General features: G+C 39.0%; 1 protein-coding gene across 1 annotated transcript in view; it reads right to left on the minus strand.

The window, feature by feature from the left end:
• The window catches only part of PEX7 (peroxisomal biogenesis factor 7), an 82283-nt gene that overhangs the window by 42750 nt on the left and 24151 nt on the right, over positions 1 to 15382 (minus strand). Inside the window, exons 6-8 of the mRNA XM_004587264.4 lie at positions 9093 to 9199; positions 5988 to 6101; positions 4459 to 4514 (exon numbers count right to left, since the gene is read on the minus strand). Coding sequence (XP_004587321.2) covers positions 4459 to 4514; positions 5988 to 6101; positions 9093 to 9199 — 277 coding nt within the window. The remainder of the gene's footprint in view (positions 1 to 4458; positions 4515 to 5987; positions 6102 to 9092; positions 9200 to 15382) is intronic.

Below are 15382 nucleotides of genomic sequence, written 5' to 3' on the forward strand. Positions count from 1 at the left end.
TCAAGAGCACTGAAAATCTATCCCCCAATCTACAGATATGTTCAGGATTCAAAAACAAAGTAAAGGCTAAGTCTTTGAGAGGAAAGAAAAAAACAAAACTGTGAACCAAAAATGGTGAGGATTCTGAAGATAGTTTGGTACACATAAGATTTTACAAGTAATGCAGAACACATTCAGTCATAATAAATATTCCTCAGAAAAATGTATATGCACAAAAGCAAGGTATATTCTTTAGAGATTTTTAAGGGTACTGAAGAATGTAGATAAAACAGGAAGTGATCAGTAGAGTTAAGATCATGATTATAATTGCAAAACCCACATATAGGTTTGAAGTAGGTCTCCTTTAGTCACAAACACCACCGAAAGAAATTTAGGATGTCCCTCAGTTGATACAGTCCAAACCTCAGAAACCCAATTAAATCACTTAAGCAGGCTCCATGGCTCACCCGGCTAATCCCCCACCTTTAAGCAAGGACATTCCATATGGGCGCTGGTTCTTATCTGGGCTGCTCCACTTTCAATCTACCCTCTTGTTTACGGTCTGGGATGGTAGCACAAGATGGACCAAGTTCTTGGGATTCCCACATGGAGACACAGAAGAAGCTCCTGGCTCCTAACTTCTGATCAGCTTAGCTGCAGTCATTTGGGGAATGAACCAGTGGATGGAACGTCTTTCCTTCTCTCCGTAAATCTGCCTTTCAACTAAACATAAATAAATCTACTAAAAAAAATCTGTTAAGGACACTAAACATGAAATCATGAAAAGACTAACATGTCATTGCTGCTTGGGCCTTCAGTGGCCAGTTTAAAACACCAGCAAGGTTCTGAAATTCAAGAATGAGATTCTGCCTCGGAACTCCCTGTTGATCACCTGAGTGACACTAGCTGGGAGTGGATCCTAACTTCCTTCTTGCTCCTGTCCAGCCTGTAGGGAGGATCTAATGCTTCCAGGGATTCTCATCTGTTGAAGGACTTTACTCCAGCATTTCCTATTATACACAGCACACTCCATGGACTCTTCCTGCTCCAAGCAAGCTGTTCTCTTCTTCCTTTTTTTTTAAGATTTAATAATTTTGATTACAAAGTCAGATATACAGAGAGGAGGAGAGACAGAAAGCAAGATCTTCCATCCGATGATTCACTCTCCAAGTGACCACAATGGCCAGTGCTGCGCCGATCCAAAGCCAGGAGCTGGGAACCTCCTCCAGGTCTCCAACATGGGTGCAGGATCCCAAGGCTTTGGCCCATCCTAGACTGCTTTCCCAGGCCACAAGCAGGAAGCCGGATGGGAGGTGGAGCACCCGGGGTTAGAACCGGCACCCATATGGGATCCTGGCACATTCAAGGCGAGGACTTAAGCCACAAGGCCACGGTGCCGGGCCCTCTCTTCTTCCTTTAAATATTTTTCCTTCCCCAAAGACTCCTGTTGCTCTTTTTTGCTCCACACTATTTCCCTTTGGTTTATCCGTTCTTACAGACTTAATCATCAGTGAGTCAATGGCCTTCAAAACCATATGTAGCTTTACCCTCCAGGCAACGCCCTAGCTGCACAGCTTCCTTCTCAAAGTGTTTTGGGTAGATGGTAAGCATTGACAACTTTTCTTCCTCTGTCAGGTTGCCAGTCCTTGGCTCCCTGGCTAAACACTCTCTAACCATGCCTTACTATTTCATAAAGACTTTTTAAATACTTGGTTATGGTATCACTTTACCTGATAGCTGGGAACTAAAGTATGACTGCACTTCAAGATTTCCCTGCCTTCTCTCTTGTCTCAGTTGAGCAATCAAAGTAAGAGCACGTGATTTCTTTCAATGAATTGTTAAAAAATGTTCTATCAGGGCCTGGCAGGGTAGCCTAGTGGCTGAAGTCCTTGCCTTGCATGAGCTGGGATCCCATATGGCCACCGGTTCATATCCCAATTCCTCCCAATCCCATATTGGGATTCATCCTCCCAATCCCATATTGGCCACCGGGATATCCCAATTCCCACCCAGCTCCCTGCTTGTGGCCTAGGAAAACAGTCGAGGAGGGGACCCTGTACCACCATGGGAGACCCGGCGGAACCTGACTCCTGGCTTCAAATTGGCTTGGTTATGGCCATTGTGGCTACTTGGGGAGTGAACCAGTAGATGAAAAATCTTCCTCTCTGTGTCTCCTTCTCTCTGTATATCTGCTTTTCCAATAAAAATAAATAAATCTTAAAAAAAAAAAAGAAAATCAAGACAGAAAAAAAAGGAACAAATAAAAACTAGAGAAAATTCAGTTCCTCAACGTATCCAGGCTTCGAATTACGAATAAGAAGAAAGTTAGCAATCCAAATGATCCATCCCCCAGTGTTCCAGATCTAATCTAAGCCTTTGCAGACAACAAGAATAGTTCAGGAAAGAAGGATGGAAAGAACAAGAAAATGAGCTGGAATCAGTTAACACTGGTCTAAGACCACACCAGAAAGCACCGCTGATGCTGTGAATAACGATATTGGAAAAATATAATGTGAATTAGAATACAGATTTGAAAGAACAGAGGAGACAAGGAAATAGTCTTGGAGAGCTAGAAGTTTAGGGAGAAAGAGGATTAACTATAAAGAAACAAGCATTTAGGAACATTAAAAAAAAAAAAAGCACTAGATCAGGAGTTCAAAGCAAAGAAGTAGACAACAGAAATGAAATAAAGCTAACTGAAACCAAGAAACAAACAGGCGGGGAAGAACCCACACAATTATATCAGAAATGAAGATAAAATCACATAATGCCCAACAAAGAATATTTCACTTGAAAACAAAATTGTAGATAAGACAAAAACTAAGGAAAATCCAATGGATGAAGAAAGAAAACAGAAACAAAGTAATATAGAAGATAAGAAAATGATTCCATTAATACAGAGTTGAAGTCCTACAGACAATGAAACAATGGGTCAGAACTAAGAAATGTTATAGAAACATCATAGGACCTGGATTATACCTTTAAGAACTCACTGAACTTTCTATCCTGCAGCAAGGAAAACAGAACTGCAACAACCAGGGTCAAACAACTTACAAAAATGACAGAACGTGACTAGCATAATAATTCCCAAAGAAACAACACAAAAAGCAAGGGGATTAAAAATCAAATGCTGCATTCAAGGAGAAATTAAACTTACTATAGCACTGTATACTATATCTCTTAGAAGAAGGGGGCAAGGTAAACAGAACTTAGAAATGTTCAGGTGATGGAAAAATGACGCATAAGAAATGATAAGCTAGAGGTTTAACAGCAATCAGAAGAAAATTCATAGCCTTAATCACTTAATAAAAGAGTAAAAATAGACTCTCAGATCGAAAACCTAGAAAAAACAAAACACAATAAGCTAGAAGAAAGTACCAACAAGGAAGTAAAAAGAAAAAAGTAAAAAATGCAAAACAGATCTAATACATCAAAAATTCCACCTGCTAAAGAAAAGCAACACAAACCATTAAATAATGCAATCAATGGAGAAGTCACAATATAAAAATTCAGAAATGATCAGAGTGAAACAACCACTGAAAACAGAAGCAATTTAAAAGGCAAAAAGCATTATACATATCTATACAAACTTGAAAAGCTACACAAAAGGATAATTTCTATAACTGATCCATTAAAAATGGAAAGCTTAATGGAAGTTCCATTTTCATGATAGAATTTTTTTTAAGTTGAGAAAGAAAAAGGAATACACATGAAGTATCATTGCAGTGAACAGCTCAGGACTCTAACAGGGCTTCAGAGACTAATTTGCCTACATGCTGCATGAACAGTTTCCAGAATTTTAAAAATGGAGGAAAATGTTTTAATTCTTTTCTCTGAATCAAGTAAAATATTATTGTAAAAGCTTAAAAAGATAAATATTAGTATCATCTTTGGATATTGATGCAAAAGCTCTAAATAAAATGTCAACAATCACAGTCAAACACTGAAGTAAGGAAACTATACACTAAGAACGAGAAGGACTTAGCCTAGGAATGCCTCTGATTGAATCCTTTCATATAATGCATGGATGCAAGAGCTCGGAGAAGACAGGATTATTTCCACAGGTGCTAAAAAAAAAAGCTTTTAACAGAACTTTAGATTCATTCCTCATTTTTACAAAAGAATGCATATCACAGCATTGATAAAGAAATACGCTTATGTTAGTACAATTCATCTTAAAGCCAAACTAAGGGCATTTTCATTAATACCTTGAGTCTGCTCTAAAATGATTTAACATTGCAATAGAGACATTTGCTGATAAATCAGACAGGAAAACCAGACCTTCACACAGAGCAGCTAGGCTAATCTTCGAACAGAAATAATTTATTCATATATGTGGCAGGATCGTGAAAGTAGGAAACATATACTACAATAACAATGGTAAACAGTCACATGTACCCAGCTCACAACTGTTCATAATAGATAAACATATTAACTTGGTATTTTATTTCATTATGAAATATATTAAAAACACTGTACCTTACAGTAAAATCGTAAGAGCAAGAGGCCAGCACTGAAGCATGAAATGGTGAAAACTATAGAAAACAAAACAAAATGAAATCTCTTTGAACTTAGCAGTGATTATGCCATACTACTTCCTATGGTCATTCAATAAACATCAGTATAAACTTCAATGTAGTCAGGGATGTGTCTTAAAATGCTCTTCAACTTTACACACTTTAATTTGAGGCAAGAATCTTTTGGTCCTTTTCATACTCATCTATAGGATAAAATTTAGTTTTATATTCTCCAAACATCTAGCTCAAGCTTTTTAAAAGTTTATCTGGAATAAAATAGTTTCAAAATGTTGCTGTTCTAGGAAATGAAATGCAATTTCACACTGGCTATACTAAAGAATGACTCTTACAAATATAAAGGCTTTCTATGTAGAATAGCACACATATCAGCAATGACATAATCTAACAGCTTTATGAAAACATGATTGGTACAAATACATCAAATATTTAAATGTTACGTTAAAATCTCTAATTTTTATATAAAAAGTTAACATTTCATTATTTCTAAGTAAAGCTAATGAAAACTATCAAGGATAAAACATGCTAACTTAAAAACAACAACAAAAACAAAAAATGCTAACTTAAAAACAAGTAATTTCTAGATAAGTCATAAACATTCTTCAACAGGCTGCCCTTTGTAACTGTACTTCCTCAGCATTTGTCTTGCCAACACTGCAATAGGCACATATGTGTATATAACTACATCTGAACAGCCCTTTATAGTTTTGGTTGGTTTTTTTTGTTTGTTTTTTTGTTCAAAGTACTTTCACTCTATTACTCCATTTTGTTCTCAGAACTGTTTACTTATCAGCTACATGAAGTTGAGCACCGAACACTGTCATGACAAACTAAAACTATGTAACCAGCATAATTTTAATAGTAACCTGAATTAGAATTTGTAAAAGAGTAATATCATTATTTTATTATCAATATCAATAAGGTACTTCTCTGCCTTTAATGTTAAAACAGAATAACAGACCCCAGAGATGTCACATGAGACTGTGTTGATTGTCGCCTGCAGAACCTGTGTGAACAAAAGCTGGGAAGCTAACTCTTGTCACTGTAAGGAGCATACAAACAACTGTATCCTCCCCTGCAAGTTACAGAGAGGAAAAGTGGAAATTTTTCTGTTTCCAATATGTGTAAACATTCATATAAGGAACAAAAAGAAGTAACCATCTCTCTCTAGCAATTTCAACAAGGACAAAATACCTACCTACTCAAGGGAAAATGGAAATCAAATACCAACACTCAACGACGATAGTTTAAAAAAAAAGCAGTACTTAAGGAAGAACTAGACTGAGGATGAAAGAAACATGAAAACATTAAGTCCTGAAGGTCTACCCAGTTCTAATTCCTTTAAAAAATTATTCAAATAACTTACCTATTTTAACTTTTCAATATTCACTCATTAATTGGGTAACGAAAACATTATTTTATGTATGTTTCATTGATTGCTTATATTTTCATTCTACATACTAAAACACTTACTTTCACCCTCCTAATAGCATAGGTGTGACCAAGAAGCTCAAACGCTGGTTGTCGTACATTTCTTAAGTCCCAGCCTCTCAAACTACAATCCACTGCACCTGTGACCAGCAAATTCTGGAAAACAATTTAGATAAAAGTGAACTGTGAATTCTGACAAACAAGCACCAATAATATCTATTCTCTGGTAATTATTTAACATGAACCTAAGAGTTATCCCTCAGAAGCTGAAAACAAGTACAAAAGAAGAGATCGCAACAGACACTATATAGCAAAAATACAACACTCAACAGAAGACAACAGTCTATCTAATGTGCACTCTATCCTGCAACAATAGAACAGAAAAATGCAGAGTGTTGATAGCACTGTGGATTTTTCAGATCACCTCTGGGAGTAGAAATAAGAGATTAAAAAGTATATCTGTCAAAAAAAAGTATATCTATCAGGGCCGGGATTATGGCACAGTGGGTTAATCAGGTTCAAACCCTGGCTTCTTTTTTTTTTTATTAAAGATTTATTTATTTTTATTACAAAGTCAGATATACAGAGAGGAGCAGAGACAGAGAAGAAGATCTTCCATCCGATGATTCACTCCCCAAGTGAGTGCAGCGGCCGGTGCTGCACTGATCCGAGGTCACAAGCAGGGAGCTGGATGGGAAGTGGAGCTGCCGGGATTAGAACCGGAGTCCGTATGGGATCCAAAGGCAAGGACTTTAGCCGCTATGCCACGCCGCCGGGCCCCAAACCCTGGCTTCTTGCTACTCTGCTTCCTTCCCAGTTTCCTGCTCACATGCCCAAGAAGGCAGAAGATGGTCCAGGTACATGGGAAATCTGGAACGGGCTCCAAGCTTCTTCTGGTCCAGATTTGGCTGTTATAGCCATTTGTGGAATGGACCAGTGCATGGAAAGTCAGCGCCTGTTTCTCTTCCTCTCTCTAACCCTTTGTCTTTCAACTAAAGGGCCTTTCAAAAAATACTATCTGACAAATTAGCTGGTACACTTTTTCAAAAGGTTTAACAGGCATTGAAAATCAAGTGGACTATTATTTCAGAATATTTGCAAGAGCTAAACGTATAAATTTAATTTTTCTCTTCCTCTAAACCTAAACAAAACATTGCTCCCATCTCTATAGGGGCAAAGCCTAAAAACAAAATTTTATCAGACCTAGAATCTATGCCAATGGTGCTGAGGGTCCAACCTAGTCAGGCATAGAAATTCCCCCAGCCATAGTCCAAGATGAAGCCAGAGTTCCTTGCTGACCAGGACAGAAGCTAGGTCCACAATGCAGCTTACCCCATCATCCACAGCAGACTTCCTTGGCTATACAGGTTAGGCTTTAGTTAGCTCCTTGGAGGAAAAGTTTCTTTTGATTAAAGAATTTTTTAAGGTTTATTTATTTGTTTTGAAATTCAGAGTTAACGAGAGAAAGGGAGGAAGTAAGTAAGAGAGAAAGAGATATTCTAAGCACTGGTCTGCTCCCCAGATGGCCACAATGGCCAGCGTGGGCCACGCCAAACCCAGGAGCCAGGAGCTTCACTTGAATTTTCCACACAGATGGCAGGGACCCAACACTTAAGCCATCTCCTGCTGCCTTTCCCAGGCTAGTAGCAGAGAACTGGCTCGACATGGAATAGTCAAAATACAAATCAGAACCTACACAGGATGCTGGCATTACAGTATACCTGTCACAACAGACTCTCTTGAAAAAAAATTTTTTAATTTATTTATTTGAAAGTCAGAGGTACACAGAGAAAGAGATCTTCCTGCCACTCCCCAAACAGCCACAACAGCTGGAGCCTGAATACCGCGACATAGAAGCTTAAACCTCCGTGTGCGGTACTACATCATGTGAGTACTGGTTCAAGCACCAACTGCTCCCTGCTAAAGTGCCTGGGAAAGCACTGAAAGATGGCCACAGTGCTAGGGCTGCTGCATCCACACGGGAGACATGGAAGAAGCTCTAAGATCCTGGCCTGGGACTGGCCCAGCTCCAGTTACTGTGACCAACTGGGGGGTAAACCAACAGATGGGAAGATCTTTCACTCTGTCTCTCCTTTTCTCTCTCTGTAAATCTGTCTTTCAAATAAAAAGTTAAAATATAAATATTTTTTTAAAAAGAATCTTGCCAATACAGTAGAATGATCTTTTAAGATAATTAATTTACTAGTAGGGAAAAAAAAGAAGTCATCAATTTGCTGCAATTAGCAAAGCACTTTGGGTACATAAACAGAAACATTAACATATATTTCATCCATTTTACTATAAAGTTCAAATGCTCATGTAGTTAATTGGTGCTTTTGCAAAAAGCTATACTGGGTCACTGTTTTCTTACAGAAGCATGGAAACTACAAAATCTGAAAAGGGGAAGGCAAAACATAAAATTTAAGGTTGGTATTGTGGTGAAACAAATTAAGCTGCTGCCTGAACTAGCAGGAGCCCAGCTCAAGCCCCAGCCGCTCTACTTCTGGTCTTATTATAATACACCTGGGAAAGCAGCAAAAGATGCCCTAAGTATCTGAGCCCCTGCCACCCACGGGAGAGGCATGGTTGGCCCCCCAAGGTCCTGGTTTCAGCCCAGCCCAGCCCTAGCACTTGCAGTCATTTGGGGAGTCAATCAGTGGCTGTGCCATGTCTCCTCCTCTGTCTTTCTCTGACTCTCCCTTTCAAATATATTGTTTAAAAAACGGAAAAGAAAAAGAAATAAAATGTATAAAATGATAAAACTGCCAATTTAAAAATAAAGTTACAAACAGCTTTGCAGGCTGAGTAAAAGTGATAATGAATAGAAAAGATGAACAGAGTGGCATGGTTAAGACTAATCAAGGAAAAAATTATACAGATTTTAAAGCAATTTCCCAAAACAAACAAGTAAAGCTGCACTCCTGAACTTCTGAGAATTTCTGTTTCTTATTTTGCCTGTTTATGAGCACTTAAATCCAATTAATGCTAATGCAGGTCAGTCACAATCATTAATTGGAAATGAAAGGCCCTCATTTTAACTTAGTGGGTCCACAGACACAACCAAAGGCCACAGAAACAAAGACAAATACAATCTAGAACATCAACATGAGGAAGAGCAGCCACTGGGGACAAAGTCACACACCCTACCTCATTGTATTTACACCAGTCACAGCTCAGAATTTCCGCCTGGTGCGCTGGAACCACAATCCTCACTCCTGCCGTCTTCATGTCCCAAATTCTGAGAGTCTGGTCGCCTGGAAAAGAGGGAAGACATGGTCACTCTCCATCTTGGCACCTGGATGCTGAGGGACATACTGTGCTTCTAATGATAAACCAAGTTAAACTCTACTGCCTTCCCTGTCAGGATTCTGCCAATTTAAAACATTTTTAAAACATTAATAATGCAGAAGAATCACTGACAGTGAGGGAGTTAAAAAAAAAAGCACTGAGATAATGTTTTTGATTTAATCAAAAATCTAAATGTCACCTTGAGACAAACACAATAGTGATTACACTTCTGGTCATTCTTTCCGAGGGCAAAACGAAGAGCATCAGATTCAGTAAATGCAGCTAGCACTCTGCACACACCATTCTGTAAGAAACAACTCAGCAAGATTCCCTGTTAGTGTGGTCAAATCTACAGAGCTAAAGCAGAGAGCTGACCTCTCACAGGAAACACTACAGGCCAGAAGGGAATGGAGCAACATATTCCCGATTCTAAAAGCAAAAAACTGTCAGCCCAGGATAAATATCCAGCAAAGCTTTCCTTTGTCTTTGAAAATGAAATAAAATTCTTTTACAGTAAAGTTAAAAGAATACACCTCTTCCAAACCTGCCCTACAAATGATACTTAAAGATGTTCTCTTGACAGAGAAGAGGAATAGCAGCCACCAAAACCAAAGGCACATGTGAAGAACATCCCAGTAAAATAACAACAAAAGACCAACTCAATGAACAAATCATTGTTAAAATGACAGGACTAAATTATCACCCATTCACATTAACACTGAAAATGGATCAAACTCATCAATCAAACATAGATTAGCAGACTGGATTTAAAAAACAAAACCCATCTATTTGTTGCCGACAGGAGACACATCACATCAACAAAGATCAGTACAAACTACCTCATGAATTTTGATGTTTTTGTTTTCACTTTCATTTCTTCAAAACAGTTTTCTTCTCATATTAAGTTCTTCACTGACTCATAGATCATACAGTAGCATCATTTTCTTCAAGAAGGTTTTTGATTTCTTTTTCATTTCTTCAGCGACACATCATTCAGTAGAGTACTGTTTAACTTCATGGCATTGTAAATTTCTATTTTCCTTTCTGTTGTTGATTCTGTATTGTGTCCAGTGGCTATCATAATCATGAGTTTGGCATGTGTCCTTTATTCTATGTACATGTAACACTTTCACTACATTTTTATGGATCCATTTATATGTATAATTTCCTTGTGTGTGATGTTTCCTTCTTTTTTTAACTTAAAAACACCATCCTGCTACCTTATAAAAGGTTAAGAACCGCTTTGACAGATGAAAGTAACATTTCTGTATCCAGCTCAGAAGGTATGCATGAAAGAGAATGATGATATTAAATGTACCAAATGGAAACTGCTCAGAACTGATACAGATCAGAGCTTCAAATACCTTCAGGACCCTAAAAATAATCACTGTCCACAATTTAACCATGTAGAATTTGTTTGAGGAGTCTAAAAGCTTTGATGAAATAACCTCTATGCCCTTTCCAGGCTTTGTTGCATAAAGGTGGCTGACATACCCATGCTTGGCAACACCGTCTAGGAATAGCACATCCCTGTCCTACCAGGCGATTCTAGAAAGACCTGCAGTTGAACCCACAAAGGGGCAAGGCACACCAAGGCCAGGTATGGGATCACATTCCCTGCTCTGAATTCAGCTGACAGATCAAAGGGGTGTATTAGAGACATTTCTGTCCATAAACTACATACTAAAAATATAGTTTCAATCTCTCTTACAGCAGAACGCATAAATGATAAGATTCAGGAGCCTGTGATGGCCATGCACTGGTTAATGGGGGAAATGAGTCTGTACAGGAACAACTTCAGAAGAGACTCAGAGAATGTGTCCTGAGGGGACAAAAGCATCTCTTCCCTTCCTGGGTAAGCTTTTCCATAAATTCCACAAAAAGTAGAAACTGTCACAGTTCCAGAACTTGCAGGCAAAGGCAATTACTTATGATGAAGGAAGTAAATGGTACTCACCCAAAGCTACACTCTCTTAAAAAAAAAAAAAACAGTCCTAGAAAAACACATTTGATTCAACACAGACCTAAATGCTGCTAAATCAGCTTTCAAAAATTTATATCTAATACTAGGTCTGAAATGATAAAGTCTGCAATAGCCATGACTAACAGCATTGCCCAAGATTCAATCAGCATGGCAAGCATTGTGTTATAGGTAGGTGAAGCTACCACCTGGAATGCCAGAATCCCATATGGGTGCCAGTTTGAGTCCTGGTTGCTCCACTTCCAATCCAGCTACCCACTAATATGCCTGGGAAAGCAGCAGATAGTCAAGGTGCTTGGGTCCATGCAACCATGTGGGAGACCAAAATGAAACTTTTGACTCCTGGCTTCAGCCTGTCCCAGCCCTAACTATTACAGCCATTTAGGGAGTGAACCAGTGGAAGGAAGATCTGTGTCTCCCACCACCCCTCTCTTTGTAGCACTACCTCTCAAACAAGTAAAATGGATTTTTAAAAGTGAAAATGATTCACTGAACTTGTGTTCACTCCAATATACTACATGAACATGAGAACTGCTTAAAAGGAATAAAACATTACAACAAGCATGTGACAGATTAAGAACTAACTTTTTAACAACTTAGATGAATGAACCTCACAAGAAACAAACCAGACACGGAGCTGGCACTGTGATATTGCCAATGTAAGTGACAGTTTGAGACCCACTTCTGATCCAGTTCAGTACTAATGTACCTAGAAAGGCAGAGGAAGACGGCCAAGTGCTTGGACACCTGGCACCAATGTGGGAGACCTGGATAGAGCTCCACGCTCCTGGCTTTGGCCTGGCCAGCCCTGGGCACTGTAATTATTTTGGGGAATGAACCAGCAAAGGAGGATTTGTTTCACCCTTTCAAATAAATAAGCAAATCTTTTTAAAGAAATCAGACACACAAAGTATATAAACAGGCAGCTTGAAAGCAGAGAGATGAGGCTGGTGGGTGGAGCTTGTGGTTATGGTCTGCTCCTTGATCTACATGTTGTCACACAGATGTATTCACTGAGAAAGCTCACCAAGAGTATTCCTGATGCGTGTAGGCACTGTCCTGTATCTGTTTTGACTTCAAAAAGAGATTAAACCACACTACAACAACTAAGGTTGGGTGTGGCATTATTCTTCATTTCTCTGGCACAGTATTTTTGTGATATACTACCATGTACTAGCAGCATTAAAAACAAATAAATAAAAACAACCCAAGGCCATGGCTTTGCAGGTGAGGTATGGAGCTTAGAAACACGACAACTGCTCTGCAGGAGCAGGAATGCCACTTTCTTGGGAGTCACTGGGGCTGTACATATCTGGCACTCTGGCCTAGTCACTTTGTTTCCAGGTAAGAGAGGGAGCTTCTGAACAAAAGGCACCATGACTCACCATACTCATTAGCCACAGGAACACGTGTGCTTATGTTTTAATCACGTCTTGGGGATACTGGCCTTTTGTTTTAGTCAGACATTCATCAGGGCCCTGTGACGCTGCCACAGACGCACCTGAACTACCAACTTCTCTCATCAGTGGCCGATCTGCTACCGTCCACAGAACCCACACACTTAAACACACTTTATGGAATCAGAACTGCTGGCTGCAGCTCAACTAACTCCAAACTGGAGCAGGTAAGGAGTTAGGTAAGGAGAATGAATTTAAAACTGTGAAGTAAATTGAGTAGCAAAAGGGTGTTTTGGGCCCTGAGTAACTTTAATCTAATTGAAATGCCAGATGCCTATCAGATGGAATGTGATTTTTTTCCTTACACTGGAATGAGGTTTATTTTAACTACTGGCTGGACCCCACACATTCAGGCATGGCTATGATTTATGCAATTATATGGAGTCTGCAGTAACAGTAATTTAGTTTTCATGGCTCAGAAGAAGATGCACATAATATTAATCATCTTTATGTAAAAAGCTAAATATTCTTCCCTTCTATCACATACCATTTAGAAATAAGAAGTTTGTGGGCCCGCATGAGGGGTCAATTGGCTAATCCTCCCCCTGCAAGCACCAGTATCCATATGGGCGCCGGTTCATGTCCTGGTAGCTCTACTTCGCATCCAGGTCCCTGCTTGTGACCTGCAAAAGCAGTCAAGGACGACCCAAGGGAGAAGATCTTTATTTCTGTCTCTCCTTCTCTTTGTAGCTCTTCCTTTCCAATAAAAATACAAATAAATCTTCCCAGACAGAGCCTTGCACACTATCCTAGTGGCTAAAATCCTTGCCTTGCATGCCCCAGAATTTCATATGGGCACCGGTTCGGATCCTACCTGCCTTCCGATCCAGCTCCCTGCTTGTGGCCTGAGAAAGCAGTTGTGGACTTCTCAAAGCCTTGGGACTCTACCTGCGTGGGAGACCTGGGGAAGGCTCCTGGCTTCTGATGAACTTCAGATGAGCTCAGCTCTGGCCATTGCGGCCACTTGGGGAGTGAATCAGCAGATAGAAGATCTTTCTCTCTGTCTTTCCTCCTCTCTATATATCTGACTTTCCAATAAAAATAAACAAATATTTTGTTTTTTTAAAAAGAAGTAGTTTAGGGCTTGGCAGCGTGGCCTAGTGGCTAAGGTCCTCGCCTTGATCCCATATGGCCGCTGGTTCTAATCCTGGCAGCTCCACTTCCTCTCTGTCTCTCCTCTCTCAGTATATCTGACTTTGTAATAAAAACAAAATAAATCTTTAAAAAAAAAAAAAAAGAAGTAGTTTAACTATCATGAACTAAACAAAACACAATGTCCTTTAAGAGTTCTGCTGTGGAAGGAAACTGACACTTCACTCTAAACACTGGTCACTTTTTGTCTTAATTCTGCTAATGATAAAAAAAATTTGAATTCTATATTTGCAAATACAAATTAGAGGGTGACTAAATTCTCAGAGTAACCTAAATGCTAGTCTTATTATATTATCTTAAAATCAAAATTGTTATAAGCAGCTGAATGACAGAATTAGCTATACATGTATCACAGGAATAGACATAAACAATACATCTCAATTGCCTATCAAATAAGCTTCTGCCATAAAAGCAAGTATTTTGCAAGCTTCAGTTTAATAACTAGGAGTGTTGCACTTAAGACTATGCTCATGCAAAGATCATGCATGTTTTATAACAAAACGCCTGTATATGAGCAAGAAGACAAAACAAGAAAATTAAATATTAAAGCACATAATAAAAGTCACCAGGAAAAGGGAGAAAAAAACTAAAGAGTTCTGGGAGACAAGACACATTTTCTCTCCGACTTCAGCATTGAAAATAGTCTGTGAATTTTTTTAAGGAGATGAATATATATTTGTATAAAAACAAACATGCAGTTCCCACTATATCAACAAGAAGCAATTAATTTGGCATCTTTCTTAACAATTAAAACAAACTTTAGCTCTGGTTTAAAAATCCTAAGACAATTACTCCCATAACAACCAAAAACAGTGTTTGGCTGTTTAAGGCATATAAGTGGAAGGCTGGCATCTGCTAAGTAGTTCAACAACCTATCATTGCATTAGTAAGTAAACCTGTCTGTGTCCCTTGAAATGGCTAAGGCACTAGGAAAGTTTCAGACACTAACTTAATTTTTACCAAACCACATTCTTTCCACTATTTTTGCAAAGTTAAAGAGAAACTTAAAATTTTTTCACACTTATTAAGTATGCTAATATTTGAAAATCATCACCAAGACTATTTCAGGAAAATGCCAAATGTTTAATAAATCACTCCTCCATTGAATTTCCTAAATCATAAAAGCTGGCAGAAAAGAGGTTTGCTGTATTCCATTTCATAGGAAACATTTTGAAAGACTGCTTTAATTTTCTAAATATTTATTTATTTGAAAGGCAGAGAGATAGAAAGAGAGAGAGAGAGATCACTTCCCTCCAGTGATCAATCCCTCAATGGCCAGAGTGACGGGAGCTGGGCCCTGGGCCAGTACAAAGTCAGGATCTTAGAGCTTATTCTGAGTCCCCTTCCTGGGTGCAGGGGCCTCAACACTTGGGTCATCTTCTGCTGCTTTCCCAGGCACATTGACAGGGAGCTGGATTGGAAGTCAAGCAGCAAAGGCTTAAAATGGCACCTGTAAAGGATGCTGTTGCCACAGGTGACGGCTTTACCCACTACATCAAAGCACTGGCAGATTTTTTTAAGACATGTATTTCAGAGGTCAGCACCATGCCTCAACAGGC

Source organism: Ochotona princeps, chromosome 1 (genome assembly GCF_030435755.1).
Source record: "Ochotona princeps isolate mOchPri1 chromosome 1, mOchPri1.hap1, whole genome shotgun sequence".
Taxonomy (NCBI): domain Eukaryota; kingdom Metazoa; phylum Chordata; class Mammalia; order Lagomorpha; family Ochotonidae; genus Ochotona; species Ochotona princeps.